Genomic DNA, 27908 nt, shown 5'->3' with positions numbered 1-27908 from the left:
GTGTTTATTGAGTGACTCCGTGGGCCAGCCCTTCACTCAACTTTGTAGGTGATGACGAGACAGGCAAACCCACGGGGTGCTCTTGGTAAGCAGGCTGGAATCTAAACACACGAGAAAAATTGGAGAGCAGGCCGGAGCATCATGTCATTGTGTAGAAATGTCCAGAAAAGATTCTGAGGATGGGGGTGTGCCGGGAGGCCAGGGAGTGAGGCTGGGCAGGAGCACTGGACAAGGCAGGAAGGAGAAGGTTGGCGGTTCCCGCGTGCGGAAGAGCTGAACGCCAGCTGTGGTGAGTGCAAGGCCTCCAGGCCGGTGTGGTGGGCACAGCAGGGGCCAGGGTCCCCTTCCCTCAGGCCAGCTGCCCCGTCCCGGGACAGGGGGCTTTAAACTTCGTGGCTCCCCATTTGCTCCTTCTCTCTCTCTCATCACTGCCCTTGCCGCTGAGGCCTCTTTGAAATTTGACTAAGGTGGCGATCACATGTTTTGGCATTTCTGGATGCAATTTGGTATCATAGCAAAGAATCAAAGGATATTTGCTATCACTTTAAAGTATGTTTCTCTCCCTCTTCCTCTGAGCACCTGACCCCACAATCATCGCTGGCTTTGAAATAATAGACCCATCATAATTATGAGAATTAGTCTGGAGGCTTCTGCCTTATTTGCTCAACCGAGGTTACTGAGGCCGTCTTTAGGGGTGGAAAGGGTGTCTGGCAATGGCAGGGTGGGGGCAGCCAGGTAGTGGGGGAGAGGGAAGGGCCTGGTGGAGAGGAGGCACCCCCTGCCCAGCCCAACAGCCCTCACTCCTGGGGCCTGTGGCGGACCCGGTTTCCCAGGAGAAGCTCACACCGGGCTGCAGGTGAAATGCCCCACGTTTGTAAATGCTGAAACCAAATTTAGCAAGTGGACACTCTGATGAACGTTTGCCGCCTCCATGAGAGTACTGTCCCCACACTTTGCAGAGGCAGAAACAGAGGCCCAGGCACAGAGAAGGACTTGGGCTAGGGCGTGAAGGTGGCGGGCACGGTGTGCCGTCTGTCCCCGGGTCCAAGTCCCCGGCTCTGGCGTCCACCAATGTCAGACTCTTCCGTCAGCATGCCACCTGCACTGCCTGCCACTTCCCAAAGGCTTCGGTGTGCCCTTGGCCAAGGATGGCTGGCAGCCTCACCGTGGCTTTGAACCCGTGGTGCACAGCCTGATTCGGTCACTGCCCTGAGCACATGGGACTGAGGGCCGCTGTCACCTGGCATCTGGCTCGGGAACCTCCCCTTCCGGGCTGTGGGGCAGCGGCAGGGGGGCGGCCCTAGGCTGGGCAGGCTGCAGGGCTTACAGAGGGCGGCTTCACTGTTCTTACAGGGTTTGAAGGGAATAGAGCGAGAGTTAATGCTGAACTCTTTCTTTGACTTAATTTATTGTAATATATGTGGCTAAAATGTAGATCACACTGCTGTTTGGATCTCCGTTCTGATTCCCAAAATTGCAATCATGATAGGTGGATTATAACCGTGCTTTAACATACAGATGAGGAAATGTATTCCTGTGCAGTTTTCCCCTAAGGAGAAGTCAGAGGATAAGGGGCAGGAGTTTTGAATAACCTTGCAACACTTAGTTGTCTCTCTCGGTTATGGGATAAAAATTAGCACTACAGGACAATATGTGTCATGAATGCAGCCCTGCTTTGAATATTCCTGTGGAAGAGCCCCCAAAGGGAACACGGAACGTGATTTTCCATCCTAAAGGAAAAGTCACCAGAATCCCATCTAGCGAAGTGGTGTAGCCCTTGTCAAATTGTTGTTATTTGTCCGAAAAATATTATGTGCCTACTATGTGCCAGGCACCTGGCTAGAGGCTGGGGATTCCAAGGGAAACCAAACGGACCGAAGATTTGCTGGGGGAAGCGAGCATAGCAGTAACTCCCGCGTGGTGTCCGCGGAGGGGTGAGCTGCGAGGGGGACGGGGGGAGGGGGGGAGGCTCTGAGCACCTGCAAAGCCAGGGTCCCAGGCTGAGGGAGAGGAACATCCAGGGAGCATCTCTCGGATGGGAAAGCAGAGCCCTCTTCCATAGTCCGGTAGTGCGTGCAGAGCCCCCCAAGACCATATGTCTGGGCAGACTTTTTCCTCGGGCCCCGACACTCAGCAAAAAGTAGAGAGGCAGAACCGACGGCCTGATGCGCTGCCCCGGGGCTTGGCCTCTGCTCTCCCAGCAGCAGCAGCTGTCCGGGGCCAGCACCTTCCCAGCCTCTTGCGTGCACCCCAAGGTTCTGTTCTCCTGGATCATGCCCTCCCCACCGCCTACCCCCAGCATCTAGGGCAGGGCTCCTGGAGTTGCCAGTCTTTCTGCAAAACCACACCCAGTGTCTGATGTCTGTGTGGACAGGTGTTGGGCCCTGGCCGGGACAGGTGCGGACAAGGAAGGCCTTGGGGCAAGAGAAATTGTGAATAGTCTTGAACAGCAAGTGGGGTGGGTGAGGGTCCGGTGAGCAAGCTCTGTTCTCCTCGGAGGGAGTCAGGATTTGGCAGTAGGAACCTTGCCGTGTCTCAGGAGAGGCTAGAGGAGCAGCCCGGCGCCCCAGGCTAAGTGGCTGGGCTGACAAGGGGCAAGGGAGTGGGGACTGAGGCTCCGCAGACTCTCCGTGTCCCCCATCCCCTTGGAGGAGAGCTGGCTGCAGCCCATACCTCCCTCAGAGCGCAGGCCGCCCGCACAAGTGTGATGCGGGGCAGGTCCGAGGAGGCCAGCGAAGAACTTAAAAGGTCAAGATGGCTTCCTTTCTTTACACATTGCTCAGTATTTACTGAGCACCTATTCTGTGCTGGGAAGATTTAGAGACACAGAGGTGAGAAAAATAGACTCCATCCCAGCCTTTAAAGAGTAGACATTCTAGTGGGAGCGTTGAGAATTAGGCAGGCATCACACACATGGGCCACGCCCCCAGACTCTGGTTGGTATTGTGAACATCTGTTCTGGGGTAATCCCAAAGTCAGGGAATATCTCCCAAAGGAAATGACCTTGGAGCTGAACCCTCAAGAATGAGTGGGATTAACCAGGCAAGTAGGAGGCGGCGGTGGGCCTGGGGTCTGGGGTTTGTGTTTCAGGAAGTGGGACCAGCGTGTGGTGAGCTTCCGAGGTCCATCAGGAAAAAAGGTTCTCACCTTTTTCCAGAGCCAGGAGAGCTGGCTCGGGATTCTCATGATGTGCAGGGGATGCCCTGGACAGATCCAGAGCAGGCCAGGGTGGGGCTGGCATCTCGATGGCCCCCTAAGCATTGTTGAGGGAAGTTCCCAGCTCAGGTCATAGCCCCGGTCCCAGGTCACTGCCCTGTGTCCAAAGGACAGCTCAAAGATTCTCCACCTTGGGGTGTACTTTCCCAGGACCGTGCACGGGCTGGTCAGAGGGTCTGCGGACTGCAGTCTCCTTGCTGAAGTGGGAAGATAGGGCAGAGATGTTTAGAGGCAGCTACCCACTGCCCTTAATACTGGCCACCTCGTGAACGGATGGAGCACAGCGTGGGGAGGTCTGAGCCACTCAAAACACTGCGTGCTCCTCTCTCCCTGTCATCTCAGTCCTCCACCTTTCTCCTCCTGCCCCCCACTGCTCACCTCAAAGAGACATTTGGAGTAAGTCTATCATGTCTAGGCAGTGCCTTGAGGACAGGTGCCATATAAGCTATAACATAGGGACTAGAAAATGTAGGCGTGATGGGGCCTTGTTCATGGATTCCCTACCCCAGGGTCTGGTGGCATTTGGCACATGGGAAATGATCTTCCCAGTTTGGCAATGTGAATCCTCCTGGGAATTCCCGGGGGGAGGGTTGGCCATTTGAAGGGCTCCCATGGTGATCCCATTAGATGGATCATTACCTGCTGGTTTCTCCTGGTTTTCTGTGTTGTGAGTATTTGGGATCTCAGGGGAGGAGGGGACTGTTCCTTGAGAATCTACCCGATGACTTTTCCTCATATTGTCTCATTTGGTTTTCACAAGAGATTGCAAAGTAGGTGTCATTATTCCCATTTTACAAACAGTGTTTGGAGGCAGGGCAAGGCTAGGAAACATTTGCAAACACAAAGCCCGGAGGGGCAGGCCCAGACTGGAAGCCAGAGCCGGCTATCTCGAAGCCAGTGATTCTCTTACCCTGGCCGAGGTGCCTCTGTGGGATTTAAGGTGCATGAAGGCCCTGCAAACCCCCTATTTCACGAGACCCTCCGATTCCTTTGTGAGAAGTACCATTATCCAGTGATTATCTAGTTTTACTACAAGGGAACTAAAGCTCATGAAGGTTTAGCAGTTTGCTTGGGAATCACAGAATTGAGACCCGAACTCAGATCATGGAGTCAAACAGATGTCAGTGTTGGGAGGTGCTGGGCTGCTCGGGAGCTGGGCCCTTCCAGCCCGGCAGTCCCTGAGCAGGCCTGGGGGCCTCTCGGACCCCCTGCTCTGGCCTGCTGCCCCCCAACCCCAAAAGCAAGGCTGCTTGTTGCCGCCCCTCCTTCCTGGGGGCTCCTTGCGGGACACCCTCCTCTTGCTTAGTCTGTTCCTTGTCCCCGGTCAAGATTCCTTTGGATTCGTCTGTAGGATTCGCAGAGTCTGGAAAGTTCCCTTTGAGAAATTTGCCAACACTTGATACTTTCATCTGTGATCAAAGGAAGAAGGAGCAGACTTGACCTTCCTGTTAAAGGCTGCTACCCAGGAAGCTGGTTCTGCCCGAAGCTAGGGGTTCAGTTCATGTATTCACATGTCATTCATGTATGCATGTGTCGGGTGAAGAGTGGTGTGTCACCTACTATGTGCCAGATGTGGAGGAGGGGGAACCGCAGGCTTGCTCTCTGCAGGCCACAGGCTGGAAGGAAAGCTGGTATCAGAGAAGAACAGAAGGCAGACTCTTGCCCTGGCCAGAGGAGCAATGGAGGCCCGCTCAGGATGGGACTGGTTGCTATCCGAGGTTCATAACACGGCCTGATATGTGATTGGGTAAGGTCACCCATGTGGATGTCAAGAACTATCAGGCTCTTCCCAATTCCTACAAGGAACGAAACAGTGAAAGTTTTGCTGAAAGCGCCCTAGCCATATTCGCAACAGTCCACTGCCCTTCCAGCAGCCTCGCGGGACAGGGACATGGGACAGGGAGGACCATTCCCCAGGGCATGCCCTCTGGCTTTGTTTTGCCTGCGGCTACCAAAACAATGGACCTCGGGGCAGCCTCGGCTGTATCTTTGGCTCCTCTGCTCTGTGGCCTGAGCCAAGGCCAAGGATTTTGCCCTTTGGAGATGCACCAGCTGGACAACAGATCTCCAGAAAGATCTCTGCGCTGTGATGAGCAGAACTGGAGAGATTATCATTATTATTATTATTTTGCTAATTTTTATATGCCATCCAAAGTAATTATTACCACAGGGTTTTGAAAGGTTTAGCATTTATTCAAAAAATTTTTAATTTTGATTCAATGATAGCGTTTTTCCGATAAAGGTTCTCAAATTAAAAGGGCTAGAGAAGTCAGCGCAGCTCAAAAATGGCAGTAACTTCAGAGCTGGCAACTGACACTTGTTTTCTGCCACTGTTTACTCTTCAATAAAAAATGCATATTTACCATAGCAACCTCCTGATCACGTGACACCCTATCTTACCCGCTACCCTCTAAAACAGAATAGCTTCTTAAAGAAACACACACATTCTAATATGCATGCCTTTCAGATGCAAAAGTGTGTTCTTTATAAGGAAGCCCTCTTCCCTGGGATTTAATGCTAATAAACACGTCATCTTTATAGAAATCATTTTGGTCCTGTGTCTTAAATTTCGGGGTGTTCATTCTGGAAATCAAAATAAAATTACTCTTCGAAGCCCTTTTGCTTATCTTGAGAATTTGCTGATTATTTATTTTAATACAGTTCTAAAAATATATATATATATGTATTTGTGTTTATACATGCATATATATATATATATATATATATATATATATATATATATGTTTTTTTTTTCCCAAACAGCAGTCATTAGTATCGTTTGGAAGGGAGTCTGGTGTAGGTCCTAATGACCTGCCGCCTCATCTGTGATTAAAGATTGTCATCAGTGCGAAGCTCAACTGCAGCCTGAATTGCTTTTCACTGTTAACTTGGGAGAATTGCCTGGGTCTTCAGAGCTTTGGAGAAACTGCTCCACCCTGGACTTTTCGGGAAAGGAACATTGCCCCTCATTTGGGACCTTGGGCATGTGTCTGCTTCTCTAGCTTCGGGCTAGTGGGAAGGGGAGGGCCCTAAAGCCACAGGCCTCTGCTGTCCCCACCATGCCATCCTGGCACAGGACGTGTCCCTTTGGCAATATTCCTATTACAAGCTATGACTAACTGGCACATATCCTGCACCAGCCACCGGGCTACAAACATTATGTCTACCCCCGTTTTGCAGATAAGGAAACCGAACCTCAGAGACGTTTTATGTGATTCACCCAGAATCACACTTCTAAGAGTTAGCGGAGCTTGGTTTTGACCTGAAGCCTTTGGATTGGGAATGGTTTCCGCTTCCTGTGTGGCTGGAACCTTTCTGTCCGACTTAGGGCTGGAAGGACAAGGAGGGAGGAGACGGAGAAGGGGACAGTGTGAGGCACCTTCCTGCTCAGAATGTTCCTCTGGAGATCTGCGTGGCCTTGCCCTGTCCCAGTTTTTTGGAGCACCTTCTACACCCTGATTTTCACTGGGGCCTGGCAGCCACGTATGCTCGTGGATGCCAGGGCCCTGGGGCTGGGCAGCGTGGTGGCTGTGGGACCAGAGCTGTGGCCACTTCAGGAGGCTGGGGGCAGGAGGGGTACCACTGAAGCAGGCCTGGTGGAGTTTTAAAACTCTTTTCCGCTGCACGCGGACCAACCTGAAAAACAACATATTGCGACTTTCTTATGCTTGGTGGCTTTGGGGGGGGCGGGGGGGGATGCCGAGTGAGAAGTGAGGCAGGGCTCTCCACAGCAAAGTGGCACTGTGACCTGAACCTCGGAGGAGGAGAATCGCCCAGACCCCACGCCCCGGCCAGCCAATCCGACTGCACCGTGTCCACAAGCCATTTCATAATTATCCATCATGAATGCCTCCATGCTGCCTTAATAGATTATTTAAAATGGTGCACATGCCTCCTAAGCAACCTCAAGTCAGTGCGCACTGTACATACATACAAGCCGGGAGAGGTAATTGCTTATCATGTATCTCTTTGTTCCAGACACTTTTATAAAAGAGTATGTATTATGTACGGTGTGACCTTCAAATGTCAGGAATGTGTTGTGCAATAAACTGTCAATATTTGTGGTTATAAGGTACTAGATGACTTTTACAATAATTGGAACGGCTATATTAAAAGCTTGGATCACTCAGCTGGTTAAAGAGAAAGACACAGGCCAGTGTTCATCAGGGACTTGCCTCCTGCCAACGATTAAATGAAAGATATTGCAAGGTGCTTAAGATGTCTTCTTTGTTTAAAAAAGGATATGGCAAAACATGTCTCCAGGGGAGACGTTATCTCCAAATCATGCCTTCTCCTTTCCGTGCGCTCGATTCCCAAGAGGAAACTCAGCCCCACAAGTTATGGCGACTGACCAAGTGCATTTTAAAAAAGATCAGTCCAGTCTGCGCTCGGTGTCATTTAGGTAAGAATTCCTTGAAACCCGCCCGGCAGTCAAAGACATCTCCTCCAGTCTTCTCCCTACCCCCAACAGTCCCCCCCAATAAATAAACGAGGGGGCTGTAAATTATCTTAAGAGGATCTTAAAAGCTATAGTTCTTTTTTTTTTTTAAGAAAATAAATTATGTAGAAATCTTTTGGGAATTTATGCTTTACTGAAAGTAGAGGCTTCTATAGTTTTCTCTTTTTTTGAGAAAGGAGTACTTCATCTAAATGATGGAAAGAAGAAGGCATAACAAATATTTTACAGTAATTACAATAATAATTGGGGCATGGATTACTTTAAAAATATCTGTTTCCCTGTACTCTTCTACTGATAAAGGTCTCTTTATGCGTAAGGGTGGCTGATTCTTCTCATGCCAGCTAGATCCTCCTTTAAAAGCCAGAAAGTGGGCAAGTGAAATAATGGATGGTACTCAGCAACATGTCCCTATCTTCTAAAAAGCCCACTTGTGGCCTTGCTGATTCTAAGTATGTGTTCGTGGTTCCTTCCACCTGAACGGAGAGGGAGCTAGGAGATCCCCCCCCAGGCCACCTCCTCCAGGAAGCCTTCCAGCATGCCCGTGACCGCCTGTGTACCCTGCTGGCGTCACACTCCAGCCCTTGAAGGTGCTGAGCCCTTGGGGGCATTTCTGGTGTTTTGCTGGTGCCCTGGGCTGGTTCCTCCCAGGCTATTCAAAGCAGCTTCCCTCTTGCAATCAGGAGCCGATCTTGGCCCCTGAATTTCAATTTGCTTGCCTCCTCCGATTCTTTTATTTATTGAAAAATGTATAATTAGAAAAAAAAAGTATGTATGGAGCTCCTGCTATGAGCTGAGTGCCTACCACATGCGGGGATAGACGGCCACACAGCAGTAAATGGCCTGTGTTGGCGTGGGGCTCACACTCTGGGGAGGGGACCGGTGGTAAGCAGACAATGCATGGGTTGGTTCGAGTCTGCAAAGGGTGGTAGGTGGGTGCTGTGAAGGAACACACCAGAGAAAGAGCGTGCGGGGGGCTGGGAGGCGTGCCGTCCTTTGGATGGCAGGGTCAGAGACGCCTCTCAGAGGAGAAGCCTTTGGGACCAAAGCCCGAATGCGAGTCTCCGTGTGAATTCTGGGAAGGAGAATCCCAGGTGGAGGGACAGGGGGAGCAAAACTCTAAGTTGGGTACCAGCTGGGAGGGCTTGAGGAGAACAGAGAATGGGGGGGCTGGAGTACAGTCGGGAGTCTGATGAGGTCAGAGCGGTCGTGGGGGCCACTTAGGAAGGGGGTTGCAGGCCATGAGAAGGAGTTGGGGGTAGAACCAGTGGGCTGTCCTTCTGCTCATAACCTGGCTTTTCCCCTGGAGGTGGCGGCTCCCTGGGGTTTTCCCTCTCCAGACTCAGTCTCCTGCCTGGTTCTCCTCACCCCGGGCGGGTTCACAGATGATCCCACTCTGCGCTGGTTCACCCTCACCGTGTCTCGGGGATGGGTCCCAGCCTACGAGGAGTGGCCGGCCAGAGCGAAGAGAGGGGTGTGCAGAGCCCAAAGAGACCCATCGCACCGGATGTCTTGTCCTAGGTCGCTTCTGTGAGGCCCACATCCTGCCCGCTGCATCCACGGTCACAGTCCCCAGGTTGGGGACGAAAAGCGCCTGCCCACTGCCGGGCCCTGAGGGCCTCGGGAGAGCCGACAACGTGGTTGCCGAGGATGTTTTCAACAGCAGCGTCCCACAGTGCCAAAGGGAAGAGACCCCATGGGTGGCCCAGTCACCAGCGGGGGTGTTCCGCACACTCCCCTGCCAGACAATTAAGAAAGGGCTCTGGGCTTGGTAAAACCAGAAACACATTTGGCCCACAGTGCTTGATTTTGAAGCCCTTGTGTATTTTAAGGGAAATTTAATCCATGTGTTTCTAATTCATTTTCACTTAACTCATCAAAATGTTGCTTTAGAGAAGCTATTTGAGATCCTAGTATCTTATATTTTTTCTCTCTCCAAATTTTAGCCCTTTTAATGACCTATTTCCCCAATTCCAGAAATCCTATCTTGCCAAAAGCAAATGGAGCTCCGCACAGTTTTGAGCTTGGGTCGAAGGTGAGAAAAGGAAGCGAGAACGTTCCACCCCTCCCCCTCTCCACCTCTGTGCACACAGTTCAGCTCACGCGCATGCTGGGCTTGCCAGAGAGCCCAGCCCCGGCCCTGGTCCTAAGAACCCATAGGGAACTGACCTTCCACAAGTGGACATCCTTTTCTAAAATAGCTCTCTATTTAAACAAATAGTTTGGCCAATCCATATTAATGCCTAACTGTTTAACATGACTATATATGGCATCATAGCAGAGGACTCCGATGAACTGGAGACATCAGATTAATACTGACTCGGGACACGGGTTTCGTCCCCCTAGAGTTAAGTAGAATTGTTTACAGGAATGTTATAATTTTTCTGCATACCACTAATTTAAAATCATTTTTTAAGCGAAAGGGAAGTCTTCACTGAACCAGGCATCTCTACCACAGCAATCGCTGTTTCATTCAGGTCCGTTAATTTTAAAGTTTTCAAAATAAGGGAAAGTGTTAAGCTTTTGAGAGGAAGTACACATTCCTCCAGACCTTCTCCAAGGTGTTAGCTGTTTCCTGGAAAGATTTTTAAAGCACCGGCATCTGCGGGCAAAGAAATTAAGAGGGATGCAATTTTTCAGTGTTCTGCTCACCCCTTGGACTCCCCAAATAGTTTTCTTCTTCATTAATGAAGCGAGAGCTGTGCTTTTGAGATGCTCTTTGCACAAGGCAGACACTCAGAATTAACTGGACAACTCACCTGGGAAAATGCATTTTCTGTTACACAAGAAGTTCCATAGAAATTAAAATGCCATGGCATTTTGTGTCATAAAGTAGTAAGTGCTCAGGTATCCAGACAGCCCCCCTCCCCGCGCGTGGTTGCCGGGATAACTCTCCCGTCGCTGCGTGGACTTAGCCTCCACGGCAGCAGCGTTATCATTTCTTTTCCTGGAAGTCTTGCCAAGATACGCTTCTGGACACGTGAAGGGCAGGGCCGCCTTGGCAGGATGGAGTGAGAAGGGGCACACAGGAACGCTTTGAGAGGAACCCTCTCTTTGCTTTCACTTCTCTGCCTCGCTCTGTCCCTTTTGGTCTCCCTGGTTCTTGCTCCCCGGCCTCGCTCCGTGAGTCAATGGGACTGCCTGAGGGACTGGGACTAAGCCCGGAGCACCTGAACAGGAGAGGTGGACTCTGCCTGGACACTTCCCGGTGGCCTCCGATGACGACGGCTCTCCAAATCTCCGTGGCTTTTTCTCATTCGCTCAGTCTGGCGTGGGGCGGCTGCCGGCCATCTGGAGACTCAGCACCCCGTCGTCCTCTAGGTTTGTGATTCTTGCTACCCCAACCCCTGTCTTGTAGGCCACCGTGGCAGGGGAGAGAGAGGGAGGAGGGGCCGTGGCCTCCAGCCACTGGCCGGGATTTGTCACTTGATCTCAGCTCAGTGTAAATGATGTTGGGGGAAATAGGGGGGCACGCAGACTATTTAGGAGCACTTGTGTCTCTTTCATTGGTTTTCCTTCGCGGCTCTCTAAGACCCATCTCTGGTTTCTCATTTGGCTTAGGTTGAGCCTAAGCTGGGCAGTGGGTGAAGACAGCCTGGAAGATGGCACTGCAGGGTTATAGGGAGCTGGAGGGGAAGGGTCGGGAGGTTCAGTCCTCTGGGCCAGGTGGAACCAGGGCAGGCGGTGGGTGAAGGGGTTTACCTAAGGACAGCCAGGCATTAGGAACCCGGAAGGAAAAGATGCCATCTCCTGACTCCCAAGTCAGCCTTCTCGGCAAACAAGCCTATTTTAAATATGTACCAAGGAAGCTCAGTGTTTAAAGATAAACTGGGGGGAAATCTACCCTTAAAATACAACTTTATTTCATTAACTAAGTTTTTACGTTGCAGTGTGTATATATATATGTATGTATACACACACACACACACACACACACACACGCGTGCACGCGCACACACACCCACACACTTATTTAAGTGTATAATGAGGCCCCCGTAAATTCAAATCATATTCATGTCCAGCAGGATAGCCAACTTTGAGGATGGATTCAGACAGCGGCTGGTAGTATTTTGTATGTGTTTAGGCTTTAACTTTTGGAAAGTTGTTTGTCTTCCTAAGTATTTGATTCTTTGTCTATCCAGGCTGCCAGTTTGTGGCTCAGCTGAGGATGAGGATTCTAACATGATCCGTGCCATGTTTAATCCCTCTGGGTCCTCCTTTCTCCCACCCTCCCTCTGTGAATGCTGGGGAGATGGTAATGCACCTTAATGTCCCCTTGATCTAGGCCAACCTTGCTGTACACTTGGAGGATTAGAACAAGCAAATGGAAATGTGGGAGGCATGGTGTCTGACCTTGAGATGACAAAATTAGGAAGGTCTTGTCTTATGTCCCCTCGCCCCCAAATAACATATACTCGAAACCTAGCTTGCAGTGACTAGGCCCATCTCCTCTTTTTCAGCAAGCCCGTCTTAGCTTGTAGGAATAGGAGAAAGCTTGCAGGGTTTTTGATACAAGTGGACAATTCACTTGTTCTAAGCCAAAACTCTGGAAGGGTTATGCATACAGTCTGTGTCCTCTGGAGTATCATTTGCTGCATCCACGCAAGACATCCGTTTCTGAAGAATAGATCTCATATTTAATGGGGTCAAGAAAAGAAACAGGAGTCCTCGGAGTTCTTTCTCTGCCATTTCCCCGTCACATAAGGCTCAGAACCCACCCAGGCTGAAGCTGGCCTCCCAGCCTGCAGCCAGATGCCCTGCTCCCGGGGACACCCCGGCCTCTAGAAGCCAGCAGCACTGACTGGCCTTTCTTTCACGGATGAGCAAGGAGAAGCAGACGACACATCTGGGGTTGACCTCTGTGTACACGTCCACCTTCCATCCACTCAACACACTTAGAGCAAGTGTCTGCACGGGGAAAAGAGATACTGCAGGTTTTAGGAAAAGGACATTTTTTAAAAAGCTGAAACCAACCCACAAACGGTCTGAGGAAAGATGACAAATGTGACTTCTATGATGCTTCTTCCTTTCTACCGCCTGTTTCCTGGATAGGCCGGGAAGGCCGGTCCTTCTATAAGCAGGCCTGGTGATTGCTTCAGTGTCCAGCTCTGTGGGGACACAGGCAAAGCCTGGGGACTCCATCCTGGGGAGCCTTGCAGAAGGACAGCCATCGGTGCTTTTATACTCTGGGGAGAGAAGGCGTCCTCTTGGGTTCCCGGTGTGGCTGGACCAAATTTGGCACGCCGTGCTCTCTGCTACCCATCCGGGCCCAGGCCCCCATGCACACACAAGCCCTACGAGGGTGCTTACTCAGCCACGGCTATCCTTGGCGTTCAGCCACTCGGACGCTTCCTGGGACCACCCGCAATTCCCCTTCATCGTAGCTCAGGGTTTGTTTTTTCTAGTTGGATTAGTCTAAGAGTAAATGCCATAGGCCTTCTGGCCCTCCAAAAAACAAAACAAAACAAAAAAATAAAACAACACCATTTCTGTGTAAAGTGAAAATTAGGCTCTTAAATCTGCAAAGAAAGCTGTTTATCTTACAAATTTATTCTTTTTATTGGGCCACACATGTCCAAGATAGAAAGATAAAAGGAAAACAGATACAGGCCATCACTTAGACTGACATATAGTGAGGCCCTTCTCGTCCTCAGCTTCCACAGAACCTTCCAGAGTGGTACATGGGCCTTATCTATGTATTTATCTATCATGTGCCCTGGACAAGGACTCCCCAGAAGCTACAGTAGAAGTATGTCCCCCACGCTCTCTCCCTCCTATTGGACAGCTCCACCTTTCTACTGCTCACAAATGGGCTCTGTTGGAGGAACGTTCTGGGGAAGTACGTTGGGCTTTGCAGGAATTTAATGTCAAAAGTCCACGCCTGCCCACTACCTCTGGCCTGAAGCCAACATCCGGGGCACTTAGTTCTGCTTATAATTCAAACTGACAGCTATTGGCCTTCTCACTCAAATAGGGTATCTTAACTCTGTTGCAGGGAGCACTTGACAGAATTTTAATCACGCTCTTTGTGATTTTAAGCTGAACTCAGGATCCCACAAAAGGAAAGCTGAAGAATGCTGGGGGGGGTGGCAAATGCAACACGTTTGGGGTTGGGGTGGCTGGGGGCGGGAGGATGGGTAGGAGATGGCATTCCAGCTATTTAAACCTAGGGTATAATTGACTTGAATTTGGCATCTGGCCATTGTTCTCCTGGACAGCAGCCCCCGGTGGGCTCAACCTGTGGGCTGTGGAGCGCCCCACTATGAGTGCAGTGGGGCGTTGGTTTGCCGTGAAGTGGCAAAACAAATCATTTTGTGTGCACCGCACCCCCCCCCACTGCCGATTCAATAGCCACCTCAACACATTCGTGTGGTTGACGAGAAAGCTTGGTGCTAGGTGGGTTGGGTTCTAGATGCCAGTAAACCCGGTCCTGCTACCTGTGCGAGGTTATGAGGACAAAAAATGCTATGCTGATAGACCCTTTGAACGGCTCTTCCGAGGCTGGTTGGAGGAGTTGGAGAGAATGGGATCAAAAGTGAGCCTTCAAAGAACTTTTCCAGGGTGACGCTATCACTGTGCATTAGCCCAAACGCAGAGAGGATGCTTGAAGCCAAGGGTTTCCACGGTTGCTTGGAGCAAACATCCAAATAAGAATTAAATGTGATTGCCTTCATCTTGTGCATGGCCTATAAGTCTGTCCCTTTTGGCTGTTAGCGGAGAACACCAGGAACGGATGTTGTAGAATAAAAGCAATTTGCATTTTCCATTGCTTGGAAGGTACAAATCTTGTTTATTCTGCTTCTCTGCAGAACTCACAGGTCTGCTTATTATATCTGAAGGTCCCCTCGTTCTCCTAGTGGATCTACCATGGGTCCTAGAGGGTGGGCTGGGAGCTGCATCGAGGACCCCACCAGCCCCAGGAGCTTGTGTTCTGTGCCAAGGGGGTGAGCCTCTGGCTCTGCAGGGAGGCCAGCGGAGAGGGCTCCCGTGCCTCCCCTCCTGAGAGCTGCAGATTCGCAGCTCCTGACCTGGTCCCTGGATGTCGTCTCTCTGGCAGTTTGATGTCGGGCCTCGGGTGTTGCAATAACATATCCTCCAACCACTAGATATTTTCATGGTTTTATTTACTATTATGTCCCATCATTTCTGTGCAGAAGGCAGCCGTATGTAAATTTTATTCCATTTTCTAATGGTTTGGGTTACATAACAAATAACAGCAAGAAGGAAAATTTGTATTGATACTTTACAGAGGAAGTTCTCAAGTCACTGCACAAAGATTTAACTGCTCTGCTCGAAGTTTATGGGAGTTTTGCAGCTGAGTTTCTGCACATGACTTTGAATATGTCACTATATGTTTATCATGGGCTAATTGTGGAATCGCATTTCCATACTTTTTCTTCTCCCTTTCATAAGATTACAGCAGCCAGCGATGGATACCAGGCTCTACAAGGAAGAAATGATCAGTTGTGGATAATTGTCTTTCCTGTCCCAAAATAGCTGTATGTCTGCATGTCTTCGGGACTCGGCCGAGACACATTTTTTTCCCTTCCATTTGTTGCTAGATATAATGCAAATGTGATTTCGATCCTATAGCGAGCTCTCCAGCTAGTCCATATTACAAATTAATCAGATTCAGCAAACACCAACATTTTTAAACTTTTGGAAAAAAAAATATTTAATAGGAGCTAAGCAAAAGAAGAAATCAAACCAGCTGCTGACACAGCTGTTTCTTTTCTTGTTTAATTCAGTTCAATATAAAGGTACCATATGCTGCTTAAAATGATGATGGGGAAGATGAAATAATTTAAGAGAATAACAAGAAAATACATGAATTGTCAGCATTCTGTCAGATTTAAAGAATGAAATAGACAGGTGTAGTAGTGACATGTTTAACTTTGTGTGGTGTTAGCAGTTTTGGTGCGAACAGCTTCTGACGTGCTGAAGTGATGTGCGAATGTTCTCCTCCGCTGCAGACATCGGCGAGGAGGCTGGGAGAGCTGCTGGCGTCCAGCAGCCCGCGCTGCTTCGTGAGAGGAGCCTGGGCTCGGCCATGAAGGACTGCCCGTACTGCGGGAAGACCTTCCGGACATCCCATCACCTAAAGGTCCACCTGAGGATACACACAGGTGAGAGGCGCCGGCGCATCCAGGGGGTGCAGCGTCCAGCAGGGGCCATGCTCCCGGCTCAGGTCACCCCTGTGATGCCCCCAGCACCACCGCGCCCTCCACGGGGCTGTCGGGACACCGCTGCGGGGTCCTTCTGCCCCGGTTCGTCGCTTCGCAGCCGGCCTCCCTCCAGAGCGGCACTTGGCCCATAGACGCAGACCCCCTGTGGCCCGGGTCTGGGAGGAGGATGCTTGGGCGTAGGCGCCGGGACGGTTTGCTGATGTGTGTAATGCAGTGGGACCCTTGCCGTGACCAGGGTGCAGAGCACAAGAGAGCCCGGCTCAGACCCTGAGTGTGGAAGGGAATGGGGCAGCTCCCTTCCCAAATTCCCGGCTGGGATTCGGCACCCCCACCTGGGGCTGGGCTGGTGGAGGCGGCCCACTACCCGGGATGGAGGACCGGTGGCTCTCAGCTGGGTCCCCTCAAAAGAAGAGTGGAGGTGCTCTTAACCAAACAGATGAAGTGGCTGCTGGACCACCGTGGTCATTTCTCCTGTTTCCGTATCCTCCTAGGCCCTTGAAATGAGGACTTCTTGGGGGTCAGTCTGCCTTGTCCCTCGGTCATTTTTTTTTTTTTTTTTTTAGTTTTTCTGTTGTTTTTTTTCCCATTGCCAATAAAAAAAAAAAAAAAAAATCTATCTGAGATATGGACACCTCCATTTTCTTTGATTTTTCTCCTGACACTTTATCTATTGGAGTATGAGCTGCTTCAGAGGATAGACAAATATGCCATCTATTTTCAAAAATAATTGTGGTCTATTTCCCAAGGAATCAATAAAGCTCAGGGTTGTGCAGGATATTTAGTGCATGCGGGCCTCGTGTGCGGCGTGTGGTTAAAGAGAAGGAGGCCCTCACCTGGAACCGCACCTGGTGCCTGCAGATCTCCCTGACACTGAGGGGTGAGCCCCAAGGACAGGTGTCAGTGGGCCTTGGGCTGCCATCTCTATTCGTGGTCTGGGGCGCAGTTAAGCATTGCCATCGTCCGTCCCTCCCTGCCCCAGAGCACTTCTCTCCTAGAGCTATCCAGAGCAAAGAGGGAGCTTCTCAAACGATGCACCTGTTCTGTCCCTCCCCCAGGCCCTGTGGGATCTGACCCATCTTGCACCATTCTTCATCCTCATCATCTTTCTCCAAACCCATGGCCTCCTTCCGGCCCCCCCAGTGCAGAGCGCCAATTCCTACTGCAGGGCCTCTGTGCCCACTGTGCTCTCCACCTGGAATGCCCTTCCTCCAGTGGTCACTGGGGGCTTAGCTTCCATGTGAGCTCTTCAGAGAGACCATGTCTGATTACCCCGTCTAAAATATCCCTCGTGCCCCTGGTTCAATTTTCTTCCTAAACTTAGCACTTGCTGAAATTATCTTGTTCAATTCAGTTGTTCATTTCCTTATGCACTGTCTCCCACCAAGTCGAATGTGAGGGTAGCAATATTGTCCATGTTTTTAATTGCTATAATTTCTAGAACCCTAGGGCCTACCAGAGCGCCTTACATGTAGTAGGGACACAATAAATTTATTTGAAAGCTTGAATGTCAGAACAAACTTGAGAATAAATTAGTGACCTTCCTGTAGTCTGTACTGTGCCAGGTGGCACGGAGGGGACGAGGGTGGTGAGGAACGTGGACCTTTCCCCAGGGAACCTGCGGTCCTTTTGGAAAGGCAACCTGCCCATGTGAACCCATTGGAAGCCACAGTATGGCAGCCGGTCTGCGGGTTCAGAAAGAAGACCCTCTCCCCCTCGAGCTTGGTGAGGGGCTCCTGAGTTCCAGCCTCAGGGCCTTTGCAATTCTCTGCCAGACAGGTGTATTGGTTTGCTCCATCATTTTCAGAGTTTGGCACCGAAGCCCCCTTCTCAGTGAGGTCTTCCCAGTGATCAGGCTCAGGATGAGGCAGCTCAGATACCTGACTTTCTCAGATCATGCCGATGTCCACTTTCTTCCCCAGATTGGATTGTGCTGGTAGTCGGGGAAGGAGGGGTCACAGACACCAGGAAGTGGGAGGCAACCCACCGGGGCACCCGTTGTTGGGCTGTCTGCAAGAGTGTGAACACCTGGCCAGGTGTGTCCTGTGGTACTGTCCTCTTATTAGCTGTAGACACAGGCCCCCGGGCCAAGCTTACCGTGTGGCTGGTGGCTCACCACAGCTGAAGTCTGTCCTGCCAGGCAGTGTGGGTTAGGAAAGAAAAGGCAGTTCTTCCCAACCAGGAGCTCTGCTGACCCCGCGGGGCCCAACTCCCATCAGCTGGTCCATCAGTAATAGGAGACACTCCGCCGAATATTTCGGGTAAATTAGGACCAAACTTGGCGGGAGTCCTGCTGAACATGGGTGGAAGCCAATGGATACCGCTTTTTGAAGTTTTAAAGCTTGAGAGAGGTTATTTTTTCCCCAAATTTCCACTTCCTCTGTTTCACAAACTTGTGAGATTTGTGACCAGTAGTCTTTGGAGACACTGAGAGAACAAGACAGGGCCAGGGACAAGAGGCATTCCGGAAACTTCCCAGAATAAGGGAGAAAATGAAAGAAGCCATGGAAACATCACACCACCAGCCCCCCTCAGAAACAGCATTTGCTGTGTTTAAAAGGCAGACTGGTAACCAGATAAAGATCAATTTCCTTTTTATCAAAGAACAAAGAAGTTGGAAAATGCTTATACTCGTGCATCTGAATAGAACAGGAAGTGTTACATGTTCTAAATCACCAAAATAAATATCCATTATGACAATGTTGAAGTGTAGATTACACGAGTAATTAAAAATCAAAATCAAGTTATTTGTTAACAAACGAGGGGACCCGGGGCTCCGGTTGTGGGGGCGTCCTGCACTGCCCCACCCCTTTCTCTCTGTGTTCTTGGATTCCGAAGCAACATGGCCAGTGGTCTATGAAACCGAATCCATGTTTTCCAAAATACCATCTTCTGAAGTCTTTCTATAATGGACCCATATGAGCACATTTAAAAATCCAGTGTGTAATAAATATATTTTAATTGGTCGGGAGATGAGGTGGTACATTCGCTGTGTTTTCCTGTCCTACTCCATCTTCATGAGCCGTCTTGATCATATAACATCTACTGATAAAAACCACTTTCCTTTTTTAACTCCAGTACACATTAACTCAATTACTGCCCTCCTCCTCCCAACACCTGTTTATTAGGGAGGTGCGGAGGAGATGCACCAGTCAGGTTGCTTTGAACACCTGGAGGCTGGGGAGAGCCTGCAGGAGCCAGACAGTTTCTGCTGCCCCCTGAGCCGCAGCCGATCCTTGCAGGATGGAAGGAGGCACGTGGAGGACCCCAGGGGTCCCTAGGGACCCTCACATCCCAGAGGCCACCCCACTCTGGCTCTTGCAGGGCAGATGCTGTTTCCTGCCCACCCAGGGGAGGCTGAACTGCTTTCCTGTTTCACACAGCATCTCGGGCTGATTAAGATCCAGTCACTGGATGTGTGTCATTGGTCATCTCGAGTACACGCGGGTGATTTGAATTGAGGGCCCGTCAGCGCAGGCTCAGAAAGGAGGTGGTATCAGGGTTCTCCAGAGAAACGGTATATATAATATATGATATATTCTAAGTATATGTAATATATATTATAGATAATCAAAGAGTTGATTATATATATATAAAGAGATTTATTATAAAGCATTGGCTCCATCAGTTACGGAGGCTAAGACGTCCCAGGATCGGCATTCAGCAAGGCAAGCTGGCAGACCCAAGGGAGCCAGTGGGTGAGAGTCCCAGTCCAAGCCCAAGTCCAAAGGCAGGTGAAGGTGGATGTCCCAGCTAGAAGACAGGCCAAGAGAGTGAATTCTCCCTTACTCAGCCTTTTGTTCTGTTGGGGCCTTCAATGGACTGGTCGAGGCCCCCCACATACATACGCGTTGGGGAGGGCAATCTGCTTTACTCAGTCCACCCATTCAGATGCTCATCTCATTCAGAAACACCTTCCCAAACACACCCAGAATAACATTTGAACAAATGTCTGGGTACCACATGGCCCAGTTGACACATAAAATTAACCATCATGGGGATGCATCAGCAAGCATTTAGTCCTAACCAGCAATAGGAGGCAGGGATGTCCCCTAGGCTGCCCCCGACCGAGGCCGGCCAGTCGTTCCATGATGGGCTCCCTGAAAATGCACTTCCTTCTTCCCCTCACTGCCGCCTCCGCCAGCCCCATCTCAGGGAGACCCTCCAGGGTCCAGTGTGTCTGTTGTGTGTACAGGAGGTGGGCATGTGCTGATCAGTCAGTCTCTGAAAGGCTGGAGGGGGGTGTGTCCCCCACACAAGCCCAGACAGGTGTGACACCCCACGTGTTGGCTGCGGGACCCCAGGCTGGGTCCCCTCTGGCGGCTCACCTGTGCATTGGGTTCCCCAGGAGGCTCCCTGTTGTCTCAGGAATTACCATTTTAGAGAAATGTAATAAGCAACCTCACTCATGAACACTTGGAGGCACGAAAGTTCAGAGACTAATTAAAAATAAATCTCATTAGTTTTTTTTCCCCTCTCAAATTATGCGAGTGGTTTATTAATCTGGTTTTGATGTGCTGCATGCACTGGTCCGGCCCTGAGTTGAGAACCTCTTTATGAAAATGCATTTGCACAGGGAAGCCAGAGGTGGTTTTCAAGGGCTCTCGGCTGTGGTCAGGGTGGGCTGGTGGGCACGCCCAGCTCTGCTCACCCCTGCCGGGTGGGTGCCTCAGAGAGGCAGTCACTGGATGGGGTGCCCTCCTTGGCTCTCGCTTGCATGCTTATCCCCGGGCAAGGCTTCTCTGTCCTGGTAGAACAACCTATATGTCCTGCACTACCCTCCAAGGGATGTGTGCCCAGCTGGGGGTGGGGGCCGTGAATTCTCTTGGCCTCTTGACCGAGGCTGGGTCTACACAGCACGGTAGCCACTGGCTGGCGGCAGAAAAATGCAGCCAGTAGGGACAAGGTAATAAGAACAATAACAGTAACGGTGGCCAGCACTGTGCTGAGCTCTGCACGTGAATTCCCTCCTTAACCCTCACAGCACCCTGGTGACCGGGGGCCACCCAGAGATGTGAAGTGACCCACTCCGAATCGCCCAGCATCAACTGCAGGGGGCAACCCAGATCTGTCTCCTAACTGCTGCGCTGTATTGCTTTTTTTTTTTAACTTTTCTGGGTGGATTTTTGGGCTTGTTTTAGGGAATTAATGCAACATTTCTTTGACAGTGTGTGTCCACACCATAACCAGCGGGAGGAAAGGAAGTGACTTGTACCCACAAGGTGTGTTGACGCAGCCTCCCGGCGATGTAAAAGGGAAGTACTGTACACCCTGGCTCCTCCTTTACCCCTAACTCAGAATGGCCTGTGGCCGGGCCTACTTGACCCTGCGTGCCTCAGTTTCCCCATCAGCACAGAGAGGTTAGGGAGGCGGTGAGGCAGGGAAGGGGCCACTGTGTCACCTGGAGGTGTGGAAGGCCGCCTCAGGAGATGATAAATGACGCATGCCGTTTTGGAAACTGCCTTTCATCTTCAAAGAGCTTCCCAAGCACCAACTGTTCTCTAGCTGTGGGTGGAAATGAGAGTTCAGTGGGCCTAACCCAGGTGCCTAACGCCTGATGTCCACATCCCTTACCTTTGATGCTTCTCTGTTTCCTCTTCTGGGTAAGTTAACCAGGCTGTTTTAAACATTTATGAAAGCATATTGAATAAATATTCAAAAAGAGATTGGTTAAAATGGGTGCTTCCCCCCCTTTTTTTTCCCTAAAAGGAGAGCATGTGTTCTTGTCATTAGTGGGAGACAGCCACCTGAATAATGATGGGGGAGAAAAAAAAGATCTGCTTGCCCCAAAGACGATTTTTTTTTTCTTTTTGTTTTGAATTAAATTCTATCATTTTTTTAATTTCTAAGATGAACTAAAAGCCCATTTTATTCCTCCACAGTCCCCCAACCTTGCTGTTCCTACCTTAATGACATCCCAAACTTTTGTTGAAAATAATTGATTGCATTTAAATTTCCTTAAAAGTTTAAGAGGTAATGTTACAGTATAAATTTCCTACCAAACACTAAGTAGGGAAATATCCATTAGTGAAATTGACTACAGTTTCTAGGTAGCTAACAATGTGCCGTATACAGTAGGGCATGGCTAATGAACACTGCAGTGGGTGATATTTCATTATACAAATTAATGCTCACATTTTAATGGGAAAGTCACATAATGAATCTCGGCTTCAGTGACAGCAATTAGAAACACAGATTGTCCCCTTCTGGACAAGGCACTGTTTAGCAATAAGCAGCTGTGTGAAAAGTCTTCAGGTTTACAACATATATATGCTTTGGGGGAATTAGTGTACAATTTATATTAATGTACTGAAGCTTCGCTGCAAAGGCACCACCGTATTTATCTCTCCTGGTATTAACTAAGTAAAGACATGTAGAAAGACTAAATAAATATCAAATAGAGGATGCAAATACGGGAAAATATTCAGTTACCCAACTTAAAAGTTAAAACACTTTTGGAGATTTAGCACACACGCACACACACACACACACGTTAGAAGCATGAAGCACTCCTTAAAACCTCGCTGAAGGGATTTCCAAAGAGAATAGTGTGAATCCACCTGTTATTTTTGGAGAGGCGCTATTGGGTATTTGCTCCACTAAGAGGTACCAACGTAACTCCCCAGAACAGTGAGGGTTCCTTTGACTCATCAAGTGCAAAGTAGAGGCTCAGAATGATGAAAGACATGCTCATGTAAAAATAGGTACAATGAACTAATTAAACCACTTGGTCATATATTTCTAAAAATTTATGGTACAGAGACCGGGAGACGTTATCAATGTTATCCCAAAGTTGAATATACATCTTGTGCCATGTGGCAGTGGGTAGCTGCTTTAATGTAAGATGTTTCCAGTAATTCATTACTCTGTCGGAATGATGAACTGATGATTTTTTATTTCCATATGCATTTTCTAGCAAAAATCTCTTTTCTAGAAATGTGCTGTTTGTGCCCATATCTTGTGAGAGGTTTCCCCAGAGAAGGCCACCAGTGTCGTCACCTGCTTTCCCCAGCGGCTGAATAGCTCCGAACTGGGCATCCTTTTCCCAGATCCAGGTTTCAAACAGGTTGCCCCCTGCAGACCCGGGCTGCAGAATCGGGTGCTATGGCCCTTGCTGGGGTTGATGTTTGAAAGCAGGTGCCAATATTGAGAAACCAGGATATTGCACGTAGAAATCTGGATGTGGGGCTTTTCTTAGAAGATGTCAGAGGTCCTCACGTCCCCAGCTTCTTGGTGTCAGTGGTGGCCGCCCTCTAGGACAGCCATCTACCCCCTCCCCTGCTGTTTTGCACACCCCTGTGATCTGCCTGGCTCTGAAGGCATCCGCGTGTCCGGCTCCAGCCACAGGCAGATGAAAAGACAGCAGATGCCGAACATTGTGGAGGCGGCTGGAGGACTCATGACCCCCCTGCAAAGCTTGGGGCAGTCTCAGTGATCCTCCTGGTAGATTTGGGCCAATTTATGGCCTAAGTGGCCAATCATTCAACCAGACAGAGCTGCTGACAGGGTCTGGGTCTGCCTGTGCCATGGGGCTGTGTGGGGAATGCCGGGTGGCCCCCTGACCTGTTCCTTGGCAGAAGCCTGGGGCTTGGTTAGAGTTCGCCCAGCACGCTGGGGTTGAAGCACGGGGCCAGCCACGGAGACCCTGACTATGAAGCAGCTCTCGGCACGGGGAGATTCGGCAGCCGTCGGTCACCAAACACAGGAGAAGGGCTTGACCAGCCCTCAAAGCCTGCTAACGGGGCTGATGGGTTTCTCCCCGCCTAGTCTAGGCAGCTGTTGGGAGTTTGCCCCCAGCACTCTGAAATGCACCCTTGGGGGGAGGTGTGTCTAGGTAACCGCCGGGATGTTTCCAGTGATGGCGAGATCCTCGGGCTGCCTGGGTTGTCCAGGTGACTCCATGCTGGGGTTTGCCTGGCCAGGCACGCACCCATGTGGGTGCAGGCTGTAGTCTTAAGCGTCCCCTCTGCCCTCTCAGGGATGAAGCCCGGGATGGTGAGGGAAGCCTTCAAGGAGACTAAAAAAAAAAAAAAAAAAAAGGAGATGGCAGTCGTGGTTATTGTTTCAGGGTTATAAAGAAAATAAAATCGAGGATTTTGTTTTTTTAAAACACAAATCCAAAGGGGTGGATTTATCCCCTAGAACTTCGCTCTGGAGCATTTCTCGGGGAATTGGGGTGATAGGAAGCCTCCCCCAAACAAAGCCTTTAGGAACGAGGCAGGAGGTGGAACCATGCAGAGGGGCCTTCCGTTGACGTGAGCAGAAGGTAGAGAAAGGCCAGGGGAGTGCTTTCTAGAGCCTGTGTGTATCACGTGTAGCCAAAATAACCCTTGAAAATTCACTAAATAGCCCTAATCCAGCAGGGCCTGGACCCTTGGAGACTCAGAGGCTAAGATGAACTCTTGTTTCTCAGCTGTGGCGTGTTTTCCCTGGAGGGGTGGAGGCCAGGGCCTATTCTGAACTTTATTATTTTTTTTAAAGATTTATTTATTTATTTGAGAGAGGGAGAACTCAAGAGTGGCGGGGAGGGGCAGAGGGGGAGGGAGAGAGAATCTCCAGTAGACCCCCCACTGAGCCCACACTCTGATGCGGGGCTCTGGATCATGACCCCTGAGATCATGACCTGAGCTGAAATCAAGAGTCAGACGTTTGACCAACTGAGCCACCCAGATGCCCCTATTCTGAACTTTAAGAGAGCAGTGGGTTGAAGGGAGAGTTTTTCTCTTTGTGTTGTGTGAGTTATGTATGTGTGGTGTGTGTGTATGTGTGTGATATGTGTGTGTGTGTGTTGTGTGTGCATGTGTTATATGTGAAGTGTGCACACGTGGTCTATGACTGTGTGGTGTGTGTATGTGTGTGTAATGTACACGTGTGGTGTATGAGCGTGTGATGGGTGTGTGGCATGTGTATGTGTGTGGTGTATGATATGTGTGTATAGATGAATGCTGTGCATGTGATGGATTGTGATGTGTGTGTGAGTGTGGTGTGTGTGGTGTGTATGTGTGTGAACTCCACTTGCTTTAGTAACTGTATGGTCTGTCTCCCCTGAAAGCAGTGAGAACTGGGGGCCTTATCTCTTTGGTTCTTCACTCATTTGCCCTCTCTACTCGGGGGATAGAAGGTAATCAATCATTCATTCAATCAAAACGTTGTGTGTTGGGGCGCCTGGGTGGCTCAGTCGTGGGGCGTCTGCCTTCGGCTCGGGTCGTGATCCCAGGGTCCTGGGATGGAGCCCCGCGTCGGGCCCCCTGCTCGGCGGGGAAGCCTGCTTCTCCCTCTCCCACTCCCCCTGCTTGTGTTCCCTCTCTCGCTGTGTCTCTCTCTGTCAAAGAAATAAATAAAATCTTTGGGGTGCCTGGGTGGCTCGGTCGTTAAGCGTCTGCCTTCGGCTCGGGTCGTGATCCCGGGGTCCTGGGATGGAGCCCCGCGTCGGGCCCCCTGCTCGGCGGGGGGCCCGCTTCTCCCTTCCCCTTTACTCCTCCCCCTGCTTGTGGTCTCTCTCTCAGATAAATAAATAAAATATTTTTTAAAAAACCATTGTGTGTGAACGGATCTGCACACTTCTGGGTGTGTGGGTGCCTACGTGTATGTACACATGTGTCTCTGAGCCCATTCAGGAGACTTGGTTTTGCTCTTGATGTGGGTTTTAGAGCTGACATGAGCCTTAGGGAGTACTAAGTACGCCACCTTCCTGCACTATAGGTTGAGGAAGCAAAGTCCCCGAGATGGGAATCCTGTGCCCCAGGGAGTGCAAATTAGCATGGGGGCTCTGGTCCCTCATACAGATGCTCCAAACACTTCCTAGGGTCCAGAGCAGACCACCTTCCGTGCTAAGCCATCCCACAGTGTCCACCTGGGAAGCTCCCCGCAGTGCTTCTCCACCCAGCTCCGTAGAAGCCCACGTGGGGGCCTTCGAGAGACCCAAACCCCAGCCTTCACCCCAGGCCAGTGAACTCAGAATTTCGGGGAGGTGGAGGTAGGACTAGGCATCAGCATTTTTTAAAGGTCTCAAGCAGTTTCACCTTGGCCTTTTCAAAGTGTACTCTTTACCCCGCATTAGAATCACCAGGTACACTTACCCCAAACCTCGAGAGTCAGAACTGTGCATGAGGTTCCGGAGGGAAGGTCTTAAAATCCCCTGTTGATTCTGATGCACAATCAAGTTTGAGAACCACAGCTCTGGTGCACATTTCAAATGTGCATCCTTTGGAAAAAGACATCCCTGTGCATCCCTGCAGCCCCCACTGAGTCAGACTGCCCCTCACCCCATTGAGGCCTGGAGGCAAAAGTCCACATTCTCCCTCTGTAGCTCCTGCTAATGAATGCCCGTGCATTCTCTGCAAACCCTTTCCCAGATGCACTTAATCATTTCCAGGTGCATTTCTGAAATGCAACCTGAGTCTCACCCAATACCTGCAGGCCTCACCTCTGCCAGCTCTCAGCGCAGGGCCCTCCCCGAGGTTCCTGCTAACCTGGGGAGCCAGGATTCCAAGTCCCTGGTTCGGATCTCCCGTCACAAGCCCTGCTACTACCCCCTCAGCTCCAGGGCCTATTCCTGCTCCAACTGGCCACCAGACTTGCAGGTCAGCCCAGAATTGCCTGTCCACAGCACCTGTCCCACTGAGGGTTCCCTAGCCTCTGATAAGATACCCAAATAGCATCGCTGGAGTGAATCTGAGCCTAACACGGATTGAGTCCAAGAAGTGAGAGAATGGTGCCTGAGTCCATTTATGCCTTAAACTCAACGGGGATAGAGTCTTACTGTTCGATCTATGTCATTGGTCTAGCCAGATACAGTTGGGACCTTTCCATTTAGAGAAATATATTCCCAGCTGGGCCCCTTTCCCATCTCTGATGTGTCTGGGGAAGACCTTCCGCGGCCTGCAAGAGTGAATGAGGAGTACAGAGCCACCATTTTGGAGAGGCAGGCATGGTTTTTCCAAGGTTCCAAGACAAAATCTGGAGATGACGTGGAGTCCCCTGCTCAGAACCTGGGCTGATGGGCTTCTTATTTACAGTACCCAGGAATCCTTCTCCCCTCCTCTCAAGCGTGTTACCCCTAAATGCCCTCTGCCTTGGAGATTGGGAGTCGGAGCCTCCACTGGGGCACAGTAAAATGTCTTCGGGATGCACTGCTCACCAATGATTTGCTGTTTCTTTTTACATCAGTCTGGTTTACACTAGCAATGGAGGAAGGGTTGGGGGGACACAGTTTCCTGGGAGGAGTAATTGTGGATATCGACAGGGCGCCACTGGGAATCAGCGAATGGGCTGCCACAGCCCTGGTTCTTCCAGGGAGCTTTTCGATTCCAAAGTCTAGAAAAGACCCTGGATTGCAAACAAATTCCTGGAATATATTTAAATCCACATCTTCTTATTCTCCTCCCCTTCCTCTATCCCACAACATGGGCAGGTCCAGGCTGTATGTTATGGTATCTTTTCCATGGTGGAAAGAACAATAGAAGTTGGGTGTTGAATTTAAATAAATATTTGATTCTTGAAAATGATCTTATATGTTTTAAAACACTCTTTAAAGCTATTTTTATTCTCTAGAAAGCGCTTATTATAGGTAAATTACACATTTTACTACCGGAGCATTAGGTTTGCCATTAGTACAAATTTAAGGCACTACAAAGACCAGTAGATAATGTTAATTTCAAATACAGAAACTAAATATATTTTGTACCTTTTTATTACTCATTTTCTTTTAAGTTTTATTGACTGCTTTTTATCTTAACTATATGTCTTTACATGCTGCAATCATAATGCACTGTAATGGTATTAATATTTTATAGAATCGGTATTTATAGTTCTTTATTTAGAAACAATGCAGTAGGTCTGCAGATATCTGAGCTCGTCTGGAATGGTGCCCTCCAAATAATGATAAATTACTTGTGCAGTATGCCATTTGCTAATTATATCCATGATTTACTGCAGAGCAAGACTTAAATCATTCATTTCAGTCTTGCGTAACAGTGCCATAAAATTTTTAGGTTTAAAAATGGTTTCCATGTGTATAATTTAAACAAATTTTAGAGCTATTGTATACACAA

General features: G+C 49.8%; 1 protein-coding gene across 1 annotated transcript in view; it reads left to right on the top strand.

Moving 5' to 3' along the window:
• ZNF536 (zinc finger protein 536) overlaps positions 1 to 27908 on the top strand; it is a 232422-nt gene that overhangs the window by 58620 nt on the left and 145894 nt on the right. The window contains exon 2 of the mRNA XM_044911279.1: positions 15646 to 15798. Coding sequence (XP_044767214.1) covers positions 15646 to 15798 — 153 coding nt within the window. The remainder of the gene's footprint in view (positions 1 to 15645; positions 15799 to 27908) is intronic.

Source organism: Neomonachus schauinslandi, chromosome 16 (genome assembly GCF_002201575.2).
Source record: "Neomonachus schauinslandi chromosome 16, ASM220157v2, whole genome shotgun sequence".
In the NCBI taxonomy this organism is placed as follows: domain Eukaryota; kingdom Metazoa; phylum Chordata; class Mammalia; order Carnivora; family Phocidae; genus Neomonachus; species Neomonachus schauinslandi.
The sequence above is the reverse complement of the archived record's forward strand: the minus strand, read 5'-3'. Positions and strand labels throughout refer to the sequence as shown.